Raw genomic sequence first — 19,227 nt, forward strand, 5'->3', positions numbered from 1 at the left:
GAGAGATGGGGAGAGACACGCAGCAAAGGTGGTCGGGATCGGGATTCGAATCATAGAGTATAAAGAAGGATAGAGACCGAACTGGAGCGTTAGCCCCGCCCCCCTCCCGCTATTAATTTCAGTGGAAGTTGCTCAGTGGCGTTTTGAAGCACCCGGAAGACTGCCGGAAGTATAATTATAACTCAATGGCTTGAGCGAGCGGAAGTTTAGCCTAGACCAGCCCCGGACCTCAAATTTGATGTCCGGGCTTACGCACGTGACGTCATGAACGTCCGTCCACTTCCATGAAAGTGCTGCAATTCCACATTTCGCCAGTAGGTGGTGGCATCTTCAACGTTGGATAGCCTCACTGGGGGCTTGATTCGAACCCACAGCGCTCTGTCAGGCTTTATTGGCAGCCTATAGTATACTGTAGGAGGTGCTCGGGAGGGACGTCTAATGCCAGCCGTCCGGGCCAACAAGATCCTTTTGAGCTTGTCGATCTGCTACGTTTGCTACTTTTGCATTCGAATGAAGGACATATGAGGTTTCCACCCGTCAGAGACGATGATAAGTGTGCAGCTGTGCGTGCATTACGGATATTGGAATCATATTTCTGCTGTTTTAGTACATAAGTCTTAATTGGTTAAATTAACTTTTTACGGCGTGTACGTGGTCTAAGAGAGCGCGCCAGATATAAATTCAGAACATAAATAATTATGATCTGAGTTTTGTTTATCACTTCCCGGTACCCTAACACTTGTACATAACAAAGCCAGCTGTCAAATGTTATGTTCAGCAACAAGCGGGACCTGTAAAAGGAACAAGGAGTCTTTTTTTAGCTTGGACCATTATTCAAAGTTCAAAAATGTACAACACAAAGGACTTCTCAACACTGAAACCCGTGTCAGCCCACTTGATGTAGTTTACACCCACAAACGCAATCTGTTGGGTTGAAACTGATTGTTGTAGCTACCTGTTTACCTTGTAAACATTCCCTTTAACCATTTATAATCTAGCATTCCTTTTTCTGCCTTTATTTGATAGTGTACACTGTAGTGTACAGTAAGCCGACAGGACATGGAGGAAGAGAGAGAGTGACACACAGCAAAGGTCGTCGGGATCGGGAGTCGAACTCGCGATACGCTGTCAAAATGGATTAGCGGGCCATAATCTGGCATTCCTATTTTGGCGAAAATGTTCGAAAATGTTCTGAAATAGTGAAGATAGCAGATCTGCAAGATCACAATGTGACGTTTTAAGCTTTTAGATTAGATGTGTTTGCTATTTGTTGTACAAATAAATTAAATAAAGAATATAGAGGGCATAGTAGTGGTGGCCATTTTCTGGTTCCATCGTTCCAGACCACATTCATTTTTCCCATAGAGATTTCCAAAAATACTTATATAAATGATTTTAAGCCTATAATAATATCCAGGATCCTGATGGCTCATGGCCATAAAACAAAACAAAACAATTCAGTGAAGAATCTACGTATTAGATTTATAGTACATCATATAATTAGCTTTATTCAAGGCTTAAAATAATAGATTTCTGGAAATCTCTATAGGAAAAATGAATGGGGTCTGGAACAATGCAACCAGAACATTGTCACCACTGCTGTAAGTACCCTATTGTAGCATTCCTATTCTGTGGGCCAACGTCGTGTGGAAATAGTAGATCTCATCACGTTGTGGCTTGTTCGCGTTGCAGACTGGCTATTTCTGGGGAAGATATTTCATATTTATGGAGGGTGCATTACTTGCTAATGCATTTGATCAATGGGTAAACCAGCCAGGGGAATGGTGGATGGATAGGAGGCATAGCTGGGCCTTTTGATGTGTCCCTGTCTAAAGAGAACAGTTGATGAAGTTGCAAATTTAATGTGGTGTCTGCCACAGATTGTTGGAGCTGTCAGCTGTCAAGTGAGCTGGAAACGTCGTCTCACCTCTGCATGTTTTATTACTAGTGTATGTATAGTGTGAGTGCGCGCGTGCGTCTGTATGCGTGCACGTGTGTGTGTGTGTGTGTGGAGGAGAGGGAACGATCTGTCAGATATACAGGATAGATAGCAGGGAGAAGCTAGTGTAATCACCTCAGGAGGAGGAGAGCAGAGACGAGTCCCTCCACCCATGTCTCATCCATCTCTCTTTACCTACCTCTCTTTCACCCTCCCCCCATCCATTAGAGGTCTGTTTCTTTCTTCCCTGTAGTAGTAACTGCCTCTCACCTTCTCTCTCTCATCTGTAACGTGTCCCTGGTCCCTCTGCTCCCTCCCTCCCTCCCTCCATCCCTCCATCCCTCCCTCCCTCCATCCTTCTTTGTCACCAAGAAGTGAAAAATAAATGACCAGATGACAGATGTGCGTTAAGGTCCTGTGTTGTTGTGGGTTTGTACCGTTTACTATATACTTATCTGTGTGTGTGTGTGTGCGTGCGTGCGTGCGTGCGTGCGTGCGTGCGTGCCCACATGCACTTGTGTTCTGATACATCTTTGCTGTGTTGGTGCTTGGATGCATGCTTGATAGAGTTCTCAAATTCTGCCGAAACCCAGGCATCAGGCTCCATAAAAAGATATACTGTATATATACAGTGTGTGTATATATATATATATATATATATAGATTTTTTTGTGTAATAATAAAAATAGTAATTCTGTGCCGTCTGTTTGTGTATTTATCTATTATGAAGAAGGTGCTGACTGTCGTTTCACGTTTATTCTGTGATAGAGTTGGGCAAATTCTGCCCAAACCCGACCCAACGCTTTTAGGGCCTAAAATGTATGCTAATTAATCGGGCCGGGCCTCGGGCCATTTGAAATATTTGAATCTGGTTTCTACTTTAATTGGATGAGAAAGGCAGTGAACATCTCTGGAATTATGTGTACTGTACATTGAATTAGACGGTTTGAGGATGTTAAATCTCTATTCAGACCAAGGTTTTCACTTTTTATTTGCCGACCAACGGGCCTCATAAGATTCAAATTTACAAAATATAACACGTTACCTGCAATGTAATACAATATGTTTATTGCAGATTTGTTATGCAACCGACCTGCACATTCACGAGCCAGAGCCCACAGGCTCGTTCTCCTTCTCCGCACACTACATCCTATAGCCTGGAGGGATATCTGACCTGTGATTGGCTAGTTCATTGTTAGGCCTACTGAGCAAACAGTGCTGTAACTTCATCAGTCAGTGAATGACTCAGCCAGTCAATCAGCCAGTCAATCAGCCAGTCAATCAGCCAGTCAATCAGCCAGCCAATCAGCCAGTCAATCAGCCAGTCAATCAGCCAGCCAATCAGCCAGTCAATCAGCCAGTCAATCGTTGACATTTGCCGATATAGGGTTGGGCCTTCCGGTCCAGCCCGAAAAGCATTAATTTATCTGTCTTTAATGTGTTTATGGGACTGTAAGTGTCCCTCGAGACCACAGTTACAAGACTCTGCGGTGCTTAAGAGGCAGCAATATGCCCTTCATCACACCACTTCTCTTCAATCTTATTCACTCTGCACTAGGCAGCCCAGCCCTTTAGCTTGGCAATGCTGCACTGTGTCAACGCTGCAACAGTTTTCCCTCCGTCAGACTCCTCTGGTTGACAGCCTGGAGTCGTCTTCTGGCATCATCTGCCATGGAGTGATGGGAAGGAGGGCTTTTTGTTTGTGTCTCTCTTGGCGACTGACTGACCGACCGACCGTTAAAGGGGAACTTTCATGGCCGCACCAAGCTGCTTTGTGATGCCTTTAACCCATTTTGACCTGAGATCAGATTCTAAAAATGTCTTCTACATCCTGACAGTTTTCTGAAAAAGCTATGTTTCTATGTCAGTCGTTCTTCGATTTTTCAAAAATAGCAGACCTACAAGCTCGTAGCGTGCCACTCGGTGGCGCGCTATGAGCTTGTAGATCTGCTATTTTTCAATAGCTAAAGCATAACATAATGCTAACACCAAAAGGGGATCCCGCCCAAAATGGGTTAAAGGGGAACTTTCATGGCCGCACCCAGCTGCTTTGTGATGCCTTTAATCTCCGATATCTTCTTTAGCTCATTGGCTTCCTTGCTGTTGTTCTCTTTTATTGCTCTCTCTCTAATGCTTTATTTCTTTGTTTCTGTCCCTCTCACACAACCTCTCATTGAACCATCACTGTGTGTGTGTGTGTGTGTGTGTGTGTGTGTGTGTGTGTGTGTGTGTGTGTGTGTGTGTGTGTGTGTGTGTGTGTGTGTGTGTGTGTGTGTGTGTGTGTGTGTGTGTGTGTGTGTGTGTGTGTGTGTGTGTGTGTGTGTGTGTGTGTGTGTGTGTGTGTGTGTGTGTGTCACACAACCTCTCATAGGACATCCAGACTATCACTCTTATATGTACACCACCCCTGTGACGTTGGCTCCAACTGTGTGCGTGTGCACGTACCGCCAGTAGGTGGTTAATGAGACAGATGGTTTTTGGGCGTGTGATTCTCTAACTAAAGTTTAAGTCATGGAAGCACGCACGCCATGTTAGTGAATGGCTGCTAGAGTCACTCAGAGCAATGGCCAGAATGTCTTGGACATCCGGTCTGTCCGTCTTCCTTTGCTGCTGGACATTTACATTATGGGATGTGTTCCTTTGCTGCTGGTCATTTACATTATGGGATGTGTTCCTTTGCTGCTGGTCATTTACATTATGGGATGTGTTCCTTTGCTGCTGGTCATTTACATTATGGGATGTGTTCCTTTGCTGCTGGTCATTTACATTATGGGATGTGTTCCTTTGCTGCTGGTCATTTACATTATGGGATGTGTTCCTTTGCTGCTGGTCATTTACATTATGGGATGTGTTCCTTTGCTGCTGGTCATTTACATTATGGGATGTGTTCCTTTGCTGCTGGTCATTTACATTATGGGATGTGTTCCTTTGCTGCTGGTCATTTACATTATGGGATGTGTTCCTTTGCTGCTGGTCATTTACATTATGGGATGTGTTCCTTTGCTGCTGGTCATTTACATTATGGGATGTGTTCCTTTGCTGCTGGTCATTTACATTATGGGATGTGTTTGTATCAGATGACGATTTTATAGTGTAAATGCGTCCATGTCGTGTAGGGCTGTCCGCAAACGTTCAAAGGTTCGGACCTTTGTTTGTTACTTTGGCAGTTGGCACTCGAACCTCAATGAATAGACCATATTCACACAGCAGCCATCTTGTCATTAGTTTAATGGCAGGGTGGCAACTTGTCTTTTCAATGCAAAATGCCAACATGGCTGCCATGTGAATATGGTACTCCATGGGTTCGGCCCTCCACTTCTTTTCTTTTTCCATTTTATTGTATTTTACAGGAAAAATCTATATCAGACTGTCCAGCCACTGTCCGGCCCTACTAAAGCCTGAGTAGATTCTGCAATACAATAATCTCCGAGTCCAACACCAAATTAATGTAATCTCTCTCTGACATGCACTTTCTCTGATGCACGCAGCCGCAGCCCGCAACAGCCTATTGTGTGCTCTTTCACACATATACAAACACACCACATCCCATGATATGCTAAGTAAACTTGTTGTAGTTTGATTAAGATTCTGATAAAAGTCGCTGATGATCGCTCGCTTCATATTTTGAACGAGAGGCATGTTGAAGTCAGAAATGAAGAGCTTGGTTAGTATATCCATCTGATCAAAACCACGGAGAGCTCCCTAGATTAGGAGATACGAGGGATTCTTTCTGCAGCGGTAAACGGAACTGAATATTTTTCTCTCGTTTGATATCAATGAAAATGCGCAACGTCCTAGCAACCCGTCGGTTGGATTATTTATGACGTTACCACACGTCATACGGTCTGAACCAGTTAACCCATTATTAACTCATTTTGAAAAAAATAATATATAAGTTTTTCTCCTCTGGTGAAAAGCTGTAATTTGCGCGATGGCAGTCTCTCAGTCAAATCTGGTCACATATAATTGACTCCAATGCAGATAATACCACATTAAAATTTGAAAGAAACGAAACAAAACGTGCTGGTACTGGACATTGAAGGTCCAGACCAGTCCTTGCCGGTTGGATGAAGTGTAGTAATGGGCTGTTCCAGCTCGGAGCCATTGTATTGGGTCTGTGGGTCCAATGGGCTGTTCCAGCTCGGAGCCATTGTATTGGGTCTGGGTCCAATCATTTTCTGCATGAAATAGCTTTGTTTCCCCCTTTTCTTTTTTACAATGCAGGTTGTCATTCCAGCCAAAAACTGTACCAGGAGGTGATTTGACTAATTGGCACTTCTCAGAGGGGAGGGAGGGGGTGATGAGTTGTATTCATACTGTGCTGTCTGGTTGGAATGAATACACCCTTTTCATGGCAGCCAAAGCCAATTGAGATGCAATAGAGGGGTGGGTAATCAAACAGGCGATATGATACTAATGACAGTAATTAAGGTTGTGTTCAATTTTGGTCAAACTGAGCCAGGGTGCTGCTCCTGTGCATGTTGACTGGAAAGGTTCTGATTGAACAGAATCTTCATTATCAACTATCATTGTACGTATGTACTATTTCAGGTCAATGTGGCTTTCCACGAAAGGTTTTCTCAAATGCGTGGCTCATCGCACGCTTTATTCCGGGAGTGTACAAATGTAATCAAATGGACTCGTAAGGGCCGTTTGCTTCCATTTGTACACTCTGTAAGTTGACAAAATGAATACATGAACTCTAAGAATTTTACGGTGAGAATGCTGAACTCTTGGAATGACTAGGGTGCATTGCTAATGACAGAGCAAGGTCGTTTTTCACACGTGCATCTGCATTCTGAATATATCATGTTATTAATTATCATTCAACGTTTTGCACCACGGCTCCATTAGTGATAACTCCAGAATCATTTTGTTAATCATGGTATCAGCCTTTTTACAGATTCATAATTTAACCTCCATTGACGCACAATAATGAATGTCACAACAATAACTCAGATAAGGCCTGGCTTAACTAATCTCGTTTTGCCATTTAATTGTTGTTCCTATTTCTCTGTCCATCTCACTCACGTACACACACACGCACATGCTCTCTATATATCTCTCTCTCCCTCTCTCTGTCTGCTGAGTGCGAGTATAGAAATGAGTTGAATTAACCCGGGCGGGAACCCCTTTTGGTGTTACCATTATGTTATGCTTTAGCTATTGAAAAATAGCAGACCTACAAGCTCGTAGCGCGCCACCGAGTGGCGCGCTACGAGCTTGTAGGTCTGCTATTTTTGAAAAATCGAAGAACGACTGACATAGAAACATAGCTTTTTCAGAAAACTGTCAGGATGTAGAAGACATTTTTTAGAATCTGATCTCAGGCCTAAATGGGTTGACACTTTTACATACCGGTGTGTACTCTCTCCGGAGAGGGAGAGGAAGAATACAAAGCAAAGCACGAGGGAGATACGATGAAGAGAAGAAGTGTTTCTCTTGGTTGGTTCAACCTTGGTTTTCCTCCCCATGTGAAACTTTTTTTTTTCATTATGGGTTTATTAATTCTGTGAGTCCCACTGTGCGACACATTGTGAATTGAGACATACATCACGCTGTCTCAAGGAGGACGTGACATTGGTGCCGTCCCGCTGGGCCGTGGTTCCTTCCCTCTCCCTCCCTGTCTTCACCTTTTCTCTGAATCCTAATAATAACCTCTCCACCCTTATCCGTTATCTCGTGGCTCTCAGGGCCACATTATCAGGGTTATTCCTATTGCATTTGTATTTTGAACGCTAACAAAACAGATGGTGTCTGGCGATGTTTACTGAGGTCCTGTACTGTTGTGCTGTGACCTGAGAGAAAAGTGGCATCGCTAGAAAATAGCCCACATTGTGTTCATGCATTATGTATTTTTAATATGCACCGATTTTGGACCACTCCCACAGGAGAGATTGAAAATGCATCCATATGCCCTGCTCAAAGGCCATGTATATTAAGTGATAAAAAAAATTGTTAAAAAGGTTGATGCTCTGTTCCAATAGCAATAGAGTGTTTTCATCAGTAACAGCCCAATGTTGTTGTTTTTTGTCGACTGCATACCACAGAACCGCCCCAAATTGTTTTATCAAAAACAAAGTAAAGCTGTTCTAGGCGCAGTGCATTTAAAGCAGCTGTGCTCATCAGTCTTAGTAAGTACGGTCCTCTAAATTGAACATTTATGGTGTCACAAATGTTTACGGCCCCGGTGGTAACTAATTACCCACATGCTTAGTAAATATGCCTCCAAATCTCTCCTCCGGCCCAACGGACCACTCCTCTTCACCTCAATCCCTCTTTCTTTCCTCCATCTCTCTTCAATTGTTGCTTGTATTATTGTCTTTTAGAGCATGGGTATGTGTGCCCGACTACTGACTGGATTGTTATTATTGTCTTTTAGAGCATGGGTAATGTGTGCCCGACTACTGACTGGATTGTTATTATTGTCTTTTAGAGCATGGGTAATGTGTGCCCGACTACTGACTGGATTGCCTAGCAAATTTTTCTGGGCACTTGCATGATCCTCGGAGGACGGATTCTACTGATTGTGGTGCCTTTATGCCCAGAATTCCTTATTTCACACAAGATATCTCAAAATCTAAATGTGTAAAGAGCATGATATGAGAAGACTGAGAGAGAGAGAGAGAGAGGGCTCTTCTCTTTCTCTCTATCTCTTGCTTGGCTCTTTCTCGCTCTCTCTCGGGTGGCTGTCACTTGGAGAGGTTGCCTGATAATCAGAAGGTCACCGGTTTGCCCCCCCCCCCCCCCCCCCCAGTTAAGACACTTACAATGCCTAACTGCTCCCCTGAGAGCATGTGTTCAGCATAACCATCTGAAGAGACATCAGCTGTGTGAAGCTGAAACTGAATTTCACCCACAGGGACTAAAGGAGAATTCCATGCTAGAATGCTTTCTTACCTTTCTTACCTTTCTTTGTAGTCGTTATGTCCCCACCAAAGAGGTCCAGGTGGTTTTTTGTGCAAAAACTCCTTATTGGCTATTTCCTCTACCATTAACCCTCAATGAATTGCATTGAATTGAATGGGGCTATGGGGTGTTGTGCTAATTCGCTTATTTCCATCGAAATAAGTAGTGCCGCTTGGAATATTATTTACATTATGAAGAGAGGATATAATAAGATGACCCCATGTTATTCTCCATAGAGACATTTCTTCCGTGAACCAGGGGAATCGAGGGGATGAGCGAGTGATATCAGGACTTCGGCTTCGGCTCAATTAACATTGAGTGACTGCAGTTTCTCCCAGCGGTCGAATGTCCCTTTAACCCTATATGTCTCTCCTCTCCCCTCTCTGGTTGCAGGTTCCAGAGGAGCCCTGTCTGCTGTTGGCTACCCCCAGGATGCTGCTTCCTGCCTCTGTTGTTGTGGTGCCTCCCAGCACCCCCCTGTCCATCCACCACCAGATACAGCTGCTACAGCAGCAACTAACGCAGCAACAGCAGCAGACACATGTGGCCGTGGCACAGGTAGGTGTCCTTGTAGCCATCTCTCTCACACTCTGTCTCCGTCAATTTCAATTCAATTCAAAGGAGCTTTATTGTCTGTCTGTCTGTCTGTCTGTCTGTCTGTCTGTGTGTCTCTCTCTCTCTATCTCTCTCTCTCTATCTCTCTCTCTCTCAACCACCTGCTGTGTCTCAACACGCGCACCACGCACGCACGCGCGCACACGCGCGCACACACACACACACACACACACAGAGTACTCTTTGGGTGTCACTCTTATGGTGTCCCTAATGGTCTTCACCGTGCCAGGGAGCTCTGTGTGTGTGTGCCTAGTTGTCTTGACGGGTTATTCATTTCTTGGTGCATTATAATACAGCTGGAAGCCTTGAAGCAACGAGGCCTTGAAGCAAACAACCTCGCTCTCTTATATTCATGTGACAGAGAAAGGCTGCCCTAAGGGCCACATGGTGTTTAATAATGCAGTGCTGCATTTTATACTTTTGTTACAGCTGACTTGCAAACCGCAACAAAAAATGGATTAAGAGGTGTATTAAGGACAAATGTTTAATTAACTAAACTAAATCAACAATAACCCTAACCCAAACAAATGAAACAAAGCCGTAGGGGTTGCTGCTGCAGACTGAAATGTATCTCACCACTTAGTGCTTCTTGCTTCGATTACGTTCGACTCTGTAAAGCGCTCTGTAAAGCACCTTGCCCAAATGTAAATTGCCTTACATTTGGGCAAGGTTTCAGTCTTATCCGAACCCCATCATCGACATCCATTGTGAAAATATAAAGTTAAATATTTTGAAAAAGAACTGCTTCTCCTCCAGTAACAGAAGCCACTGGCATCTAACAGTACCTCTAGTTTAAGTGGGGCAGAAAAATTGGGAACAGAACAGCAAGAAACTGGAAGGCTCCATAAAATAAGTTAAGGGTCTGAAATGCCTGCTTGCACTTTGAATCCCAGACCTATAAACTAGTCTTCGTCAGCGTTCCTTGGGCGGGGGGGTGCCAAGAGTTTTAGCCCGGGCCCGGGATAAAATGATCCCCCCCCCCACACACACACACACACACACCCCCACGTTCCAACTGCGCTGAGTGGTCATAACTCATTCACAATGCATGTTCAATTTGCACAGAAAAAGAGCTCTCATCTCCCACACACGTAAATCCAAATATAGCATAATGGGCTAACTACAAGGGTAGCTCCACCACCAACATCCTATTAGACACATGCTATCATTCCAATACCCAAATGTAATGCTTTGAAGTGTTATTTAACCCATTTTGGGCGGGAACCCCTGTTGGTGTTAGCATTATGTTATGCTTTAGCTATTGAAAAATAGCAGATCTACAAGCTCATAGCGCGCCACCAAGTGGCGCGCTACGAGCTTCTAGGTCTGCTATTTTTGAAAAATCGAAGAACGACGAAGAATAGAAACATAGCTTTTTCAGAAAACTGTCAGGATGTAGAAGACATTTTTAGAATCTGATCTCAGGTTAAAATGGGTTAATGATTTACCTACGATATATTAGATATTACATAGAAAACAATAAATATATTGAGAGCTAATATACTCCAACATTGCCCAGTACCCACCACAGTAATTCTTTTGGTCCCAGGCAGCACAATTTATGGTACACTAATAAGACTTAATTAGAAATAATGTGTTTGTTATTATTAGAAATAATGTGTTTTTTTTATTAATTGTGTATAATATGGGTATAACCTCTATCTAATAACAAACACATTATTTCTAATTACACCTTATTAGGTCTAATTAGGTGTACCATAAATCGTACTGGGACCAATCTCTTTTTTAAATGTAAATGTGAAACAGGTACTGGTCAGGTCATGTTTCATACGGAATGCCCTTAGATTTCCAACACAGTGTTATTGTTGAGCAAAATGCAAATTTATTGGCATAAAAGTCAATTTTGTTGGCAAGTTGACGCTCTGTGAGGTGTTTTTCCATCAGGCCTTTTCGAAAATAGGTAGCAAATCTTTCAAAAAAATAAAAATAAAACATTTTCGCCATATTGTGTGGGGCTTCCTGTAGTCACGTTTGCAATCTCTAGTGAGTCTAGTCTGCACATACTGTAGGTTGAGTTCGCTCACTGCACTGTGCAGGATGGACTGTAGTAAAGTGTGTGTGTGTGTGTGTGTGTGTGTGTGTGTGTGTGTGTGTGCGTGTGTGCGTGTGTGCGTGCGTGCGCTTTGTATGTAAAATGCCAAAGACTCTGGCCGGTTTAACTGCCTTGTCTCCCATGACACTGACATGCAGTTTTGCAATACTACAGTATTACACTATTACAGTACCAAGCCTGTCTAACCACTGTGATACAGTACGTCACTACAACAGTTATTAACTAGCTCACATAATCATACACACATGTGAATTTGCACGGTTGTTGTGTACACACTCTTGCAGTGCACACAACTCACACGCACATGTCTACCCTTCCAGGTACCCTTTAGGAAAAGGTCACTAGATTGGGAAAAACTATTTTATAGCTGCACGCATGCACACACACACACACACACACACACACACACACACACACACACACACACACGCGCGCGCACAGACACCAGCACAACAACTAACCCAGAAGTGTCACAGGATATTTAACTGTGATATATGTCACTGGACAGTAGGGGTCCTGATTTAGCTGCCCTACTCATTCCCTATTAAAAATGAGTGTTCCCCTTCTTGCCTGTGTTGAACATTAACATTTAACAACATTAGTTTTTTTAAGTCAGGAGGAGTTTGCCAGGACATAATGTAACAATACTTACAGTGTAAAGTATGTATTGTTAAGTCTACCAGCCAAGCAGCCTATTATGTTATGAGATGTCGAACTAACTGATGAAATGTCTTTTCTTGTTGCAACGATAATTGGAACCTTGAGGAGGGTGGGGCGATGGGGGATTTGTAATGAAAATGAAAAATGTTTAATAAAAACACAAAAAAACAATACTTACAGTGAGATACTTAAGTCACTGCTGGACATTTATGTGGTAGAATTAGAAAATACTTGCCAGCTCTCGATCCATTGCATTCTACTGAGACCAGTTTCAAAGGTAGAAACGACACTATATCCACCAAACACCATCTAGGATTAAAACAAGTTCTTGGAGCTTTTCCACCGTTGTTTTGTTACAGGGAACAAGAGGTCCCTTTAACTTCCATTCTTTCAGTAGTTCTAAAAGTATTTCACTTAAAAGTTAACCACAGTTAAACGTTGTACTCAATCATCCTGTTGGACTCGCCCTGCCTTTCTCTGCTCTCCATCTTTTTGCTTTTACCAACCGTCCGAACGTGTACAAAATTGAACCAAATGGACCCATAAGGGTCGATTTGGTCCCATCGTTTACTCTCTAAAGTAAATGAACACTATTGGTTCTATTGTGCTGCTGACTAGAGCAGTGTGTGCGCCTCAATAGTAGGTCTGAAAGGGCCTTTCTGTGTGGAGTTTGCATATTCTCCCCGTGTCCCCTAGGGTAGGTACCCTCACATGTTCTCCTCGTGTCCCCTAGGGTAGGTACCCTCACAAAAACATGCAGTAATCCAGGTCTCTAAAAACTACCTCCACCTGGCCAGTCGGGGCGCCTGATGGAGGGGAAAGGAACTGGTCGGAATAACGTGTTCCTTCCACGTGCTACGTCCGGCCTGGGAGATTCCCCCCTGTCAGGTGAAAAGAAGCAGCTTGGACTCCTCATGCATAGAAGGAGGCATGAGGTCAGTCCGCTGCCCCCCCCCCCCCCCCCCCCAGGTTGGCAGAGGAAGTGTAGCGCCCAGGATTACATTAGATAATAGACACTGGGTGAAAAAACTGGGTTGCAAAATTGTGGGATAAAAATTATAAATTAAAAAAGAAATCACACCCTGAACTGAGTGGTGCAAAGCCCCCCCACCCCCCCCTCTCTCTCTCTCTCTCTCTCTCTCTCTCTCTCATTAGCAGGCAACAGTGCAGCACTATTTCTCTCTCTGTTTCTGGCACAACAGCGCCCCTACTGGTACTCATGAGTCACACATGAGTCACACACAAACATAGTTGTCACACACAAACATAGTTGAACACGGACATTGCTGTTCCTTGGAGTGGTTGCACCACTCAAAAAGAAGAAAATAGTACCGGTAGGTGGAAACTGGTGTTATTATTTGACAGATCAACAGTAGTTACCATCCATCTACTTGTTATTCGTGTGTGCTTTGGAGCAGTAAAGGTCACCCACTGTGAAATGTTTCAACCCCTGAGGTGGTTCTGTGTGACCTACAGCATGAGCCCTTAACTCTCTGCTAGCTTTCTCTCTGCTATCACCGAGCCTCCCCTGGGCCAGAGCTACGTACTCAGTCACAACACAACACATAGACTCCCCTGGCATCTCAATTACAGCTAAAGCTTGCAAGGTCAGTCAGCTAGATTTCCGGCCCGAGACAATATTGTTTTACAAACTATTCTCAGTGATTGACTCTCTTCCATTTCCGCCGTGTCCATTAGAATTAAATTGAAGTAAAACATTTGGCAAAGCTGGATGAATTAGTGGGTAGCACATCTGGAGTAACGCAACATATTTGAAGTCATTAAATGCCTGTTTTATACACACATACACTGGAAATATATCCATTTTAAAATGCATTGTGATGCAGATGTGGATGCTTCGATGCGGTGACATTATGTGATCGATTAAAGCCTGCTAACGTATTGTTGATTTACCAGTTACTTCCGAAGACGACATTGCATTGAACTAGTTCTCTAAGTTAAGCATCATTCCCTCTCAATGACTGTAGTGAGGCTGAGATCAAGGCAAAAATAAAAACACCCAGTATTTTCAAATCTGACAATCTGGGAACATTTCTCAGTCAAATCATCTGTGACGTTGACGGGGAAGTACAGCCGATCTACACACTCACAACAAACTGCTATGTGAGCGTGTAGGTCTGCTATGTCGGGCAGAAAAGGTCATACTTTGCCTCTAGTCCCCTGGCCTCGCCTCCTAGCGGTCTATAGCTACAGTACTTATCCTGCAGCTGCTGTGTGAAAACATTATCCCATTCTGAACGGGAACCCCTTTTGGTGTTTAAACCATTATGTTATGCTTTAATAGCAGATCTACAAGCTCATAGCGTGGCACCGAGTGCCACGCTACGAGCTTGTAGGTCTGCTATTTTAGAAAAATTGTGAAAATGTGCCTGAAATCTTTTAATATATATTCTTTCAGAGTGAGTTTTTAACTCAAATCTTTGCTACTGGGAGGGTCCCTGGAACAACATATTTTCAGATGGGGGTGGGCGGCCAATGTCATATATATTTGGGGTCCTTGACATGAATATTTTTGCCACTGACATAGAAACATGTTTTTTTCAGGATTTAGAAGATTCTTTTTTTTATTTCTGGATCCCTTTGGCTGACTTTGATGTGTAAATGTGTGAAGTATCCCACAGGAATATCCCAGATGATTATTGCTTACTATTACTGTCTCTGTACTGTACTGTTACTATTACTGTCACACACGCATTTCTTCATTTAGTGGGTGATCCTTAATGTGTCACCCCTTGTCAACGGAAACACTTACAGATATTGATGAGGAAAAGAGAGATGTTGATATAGAAATGCATCACAGCTACTCTACACAAACAGATATATAGTAGAAATTACTATTCATGTTTGATGCAAGTCAGCACTTGAGAAAGACTAAACTAAGGCTTACAGAATTCTGTAAGCGGGCACGGCACACACACGCACGCACGCACGCACACACGCACGCACGCACGCACGCACGCACGCACACACACACACACACACACACACACACACACACACACACACTTATAATTCACTACTACTGGTGGAAGTAAAAGCTTTTTCAGACAGCCCCTTTCGAGGTTGTACTTGGACTCAAATTGTCCGTCTGTCCTTCCGTCTGTCCATCCTTTTTTCCTTCCTTTCTTCCTTCCTTCCTTATCCCATTCTGGGCGGGAACCCCTTTTGGTGTTAGCATTATGTTATGCTTTAGCTATTGAAAAATAGCAGATCTACAAGCTCATAGCGCGGCACCGAGTGGTGCGCTATGAGCTTGTAGGTCTGCTATTTTTGAAAAATCGAAGAACGACTGACAGAAATATAGCTTTTTCAGAAAACTGTCATTTTCAAACAGTCATTTTTAGAATCTGATCTCAGGTCAAAATGGGTTAAATCTGCATACAAACAGCATAGCATTATGCTGAATAAGACCTTATACTGTAACCTCTATAGTGCATAACAAGCACTGTATTCCTCACACTGTGTCTTGATAAGGAAACGGTGATCTTGTCTTGTTTGTCATACTATTTCAAAACAATGTTGGTCACCAAGGTCGGTGATGTTAGTTCATTTATTTGTTTTTGTATAGTCGTAGGAGTAGAATGACGATGGACACCCGAGCTCGTCCTTGGGTCAGTTTCATACAAATGGAATGAAAAGAAAAAGCGGCAGCAACCTATAATAAGGGGTCATTCCGAACTCTCCTCCGCGGTTATAGCTTTTTGCTGCGTCGTGAATATTAACTGTGTTGATAAGCACCATAGAGAGAAACCCATCAATCCAGGCTGGCAACGTGCCCATCGGTTGCAAATGTACCGAAATGCCCCATACAATGTATCATCCACTTCTGAGTTAATAGGTGGTTTTCTGCACTACCTGTCCCTCTGTATTTAAGCCATTTTGGACGATAAAAAAAGGCTTCTAAATCAAAACATTTTTCTGAAAAACCTATGGTTTCTATGTCATTGGTGCTCAACCTTTTTCATGTCAAGGACCCCCAGAATTATCTTTATTGGGCCACGGACCCCCATCTCAAATTATGTAGTTCCAGGGACCCCCCAGAAGCCAATATTTTAGTTAAAAATGTTCGCTCTGAAATATATATTCAATGATTTGCGCCACATTTTAATGACTTTTTAAAAATAGCAGACCTACAAGCTCGTAGCGCGCCACTCGGTGGCGCGCTATGAGCTTGTAGATCTGCTATTTTTCAATAGCTAAAGCATAACATAATGCTAACACCAAAAGGGGTTCCCGCCCAAAATGGGTTAAGCCACGTCATGGAATCAACTGTGTAGAAGTCCCAATTTCTTTTTTTTAATGAAGTCTCCAGTGAAAGGATAGTGTGGCTGTTTGAAGTAGATCTTTTAAGATGATGAAGCATTGTCTCTCTCTGTCAATGCCTAATGGGAATTGGCCTATTTCAGTCTGCCAAGTGGGCATGTAGTGCATCTGCATATATTTATTTCACAGTGTTTCTCTATCCCTCTCTCTCTCTCTCTCTCTCCCTCCAAATTGTTACACACCACCAAACCCACCAAAGCCGAGCCTGCACACCCGCTTTATTTTTATTACGCCCACAGGTTTGTGAGCCACTCTTCTCGCGCCAACCCCAGCCACAGCGGGGAGTGTCCTCAGCCTACATACAATGTATAATTTTTTTTTAAATCTGTACAGTTACTGTAGTAACTGTATCAAAGCATTTTTAATGTTTTTTTATAGTAGACGACATACAGTACTTATTAGGGGTGTCAAAAAACCCCGATTCGAATTAGAATCGCGATTCCCGTTATTAACGATTCAAAATCGATTCATAATTTCCAAAAAAAAGTTATATCATTTTTTTTTGGTTACAGGAGTTTTCACTACATGGTGTTTGTGATATGAAATGTAAGCTTACCCTAATCACAGTAAACATCATGTCTACTCTCTGATGAAATCCTATGTATTAAATCGAGAATCATTATGAATAGAGAATCGTTTTGAATCTGGAAAAAAAAATCTTTTGAATTTAAAAATAAAAAGATCGATTTTGAATCGAATTGTGACCCCAAGAATCGAATCGAATCGTGGGACACCCAAAGATTCACAGCACTAGTACTTATACCGTTTTGTTCTGTCTTGAACATCACCTTCACCAGGGTCGAGCAGACAGTCGAGGACAACCATTAAATAGGGACGATGCAAAAACAAAAAAAGGGCAAAATACTTAATCTCTTTTTCTTGTATCTATATTATTCTGTCTCGTATATATATTTTCTCATCACATCATCTTATCTGTCGGACCAGACACGATTTTTTGTTTTCCTAAATTAATGTAGTGCAAAAAATGTATCACAAAAAGAGAATCTGATGACAGTCACACAGAAAGGGATTTAACCCATTTTCGGCGGGAACCCCTTTTGGTGTTTCAAGCATTATGTTATACTTTAGCCATTGAAAAATAGGCAGATCTACAAGCTCATAGCGCGCCACCGAGTGCCGCGCTACGAGCTTGTAGATCTGCTATTTTTGAAAAATCATGAAACTGTGGCGCTAATCTTTGAATATATATTCTTTCAGAGCGAACGTTTTTAACTCAAATCTTATGGGAGGTTCCTGGAACAACGTATTTTCAGATGGGGGTCGGCGGCCAAATACAGATAATTCTGGGGGTCCTTGACATGAAATAGTGTGAGAACCACTGACACAGAAACATGAGGTTTTTCAGAAAACTGTCAGGATTTAGAAGACATTTGTAGAATCGTTCCCAGGTCTAAATGGGTTAAGTTTCACCTTGTGTCTGTAGCTCTCTTTGCTCCGATGCTGAGAGACTGCAGATTCAGCATTATTATTCTTTCTCCATCGCTGCATGCTGCTTGACGTTATTAACCTTTCGAGGGAGGGACGGGTGTCACAAATGATCAGCATCCAGTATAATAAGCACTACGATACTTGCATCTGATAGCTGCTGTTTGTGAGCTTGTAGATCTGTGATTGTTGACTGTTTTTTCCCCCCACAAGATATTGCCTATTATGACGTGTCCAGAATAGGGATGATATTGTTGATTTCGTCGACTAATACTATGACGAAAAATGTTTGTCGACTACTTTTTTTCATTGACGAAAACTAAATGAAAACTAAGCTATGATGACTAAAACTAAATATACTGACAATTTCATCAACAAATAAAAACTAGAAACATTTGTCCACTAGTCCCTTCCTAAAAATGTTAGGAAGGAACTAGTGGACATGATGTCCAGTATAAGTCATTTTACACTTGGTTGCATGCTGAAAATAGCCGATCTACAAGCTCACAACTGAGCTTGTAGATCGGCTATTTTCAGCAAGTGTAAAATCAGACGACATCAAGGCCCGACAAAACACATTTTAGTCGACTAAATCAACTGTAGATTTAGTCGACTAAAATCTTATGATATTTAGTCGACTCACTGAATGACTAAAACTAAAATCAAACTTTGCTGCCAAAAACAACACTCCTAGAAAGATTACCTGTAGGGTTGAGTGCAGCCCTACACTCAACCCCATGCCCCAGTCAGAGTCCAGTTCTCAGCCTCCATATAGATCATGTTTGTGACGTGTGTGGCTGACACTGTGGGGAGCCGTATACTGTATATACGACTGTAAATTACACGGGCAGTGCCAATGATGTGCGCTAGCAGCCACTCGGCCCCAAATGCAGTCTGGAATCACACCTATTTGCTGCTGCAGGCTAGGCGGGGATCATGGAGGTAGATCACTCTCTCTTAGGCTACTACAGTAAAAAGTGGCTGGGAGGATGCAGAGGAATGTATGTACAGTAGTGGCCTCGGGACTGAAACAGTGAATTGTGACTCTATCTGGCGTCTCCTCCACACCCCACTGGTTCTTCATTAGTGTGTGAAGAAGTACTGTAAGTAGTAACCGAGGTCAGGTCACGAAAGAGGACAGCAATGGGGGGTGTGTGTGTGTGTGTGTGGGGAGGAGAAGAGAGAAGAGAGAGAAAAAGAAGCCAAGGTAAATGAGAGCAGTGAAAAGAAAAAGCCACAA

At 42.8% G+C, this 19,227-nt stretch overlaps 1 protein-coding gene across 4 annotated transcripts in view; it reads left to right on the forward strand.

The window, feature by feature from the left end:
• The window catches only part of nos1apa (nitric oxide synthase 1 (neuronal) adaptor protein a), a 235,550-nt gene that overhangs the window by 163,165 nt on the left and 53,158 nt on the right, over nucleotides 1–19,227 (forward strand). For all 4 annotated transcript variants that reach the window (XM_079506287.1, XM_079506286.1, XM_079506288.1 and 1 more), the window contains one exon: nucleotides 9,242–9,406. In XM_079506287.1, coding sequence (XP_079362413.1) covers nucleotides 9,242–9,406 — 165 coding nt within the window. The remainder of the gene's footprint in view (nucleotides 1–9,241; nucleotides 9,407–19,227) is intronic.

Source organism: Electrona antarctica, assembly GCF_951216825.1.
Source record: "Electrona antarctica genome assembly, chromosome: 7".
Lineage (NCBI taxonomy): Eukaryota > Metazoa > Chordata > Actinopteri > Myctophiformes > Myctophidae > Electrona > Electrona antarctica.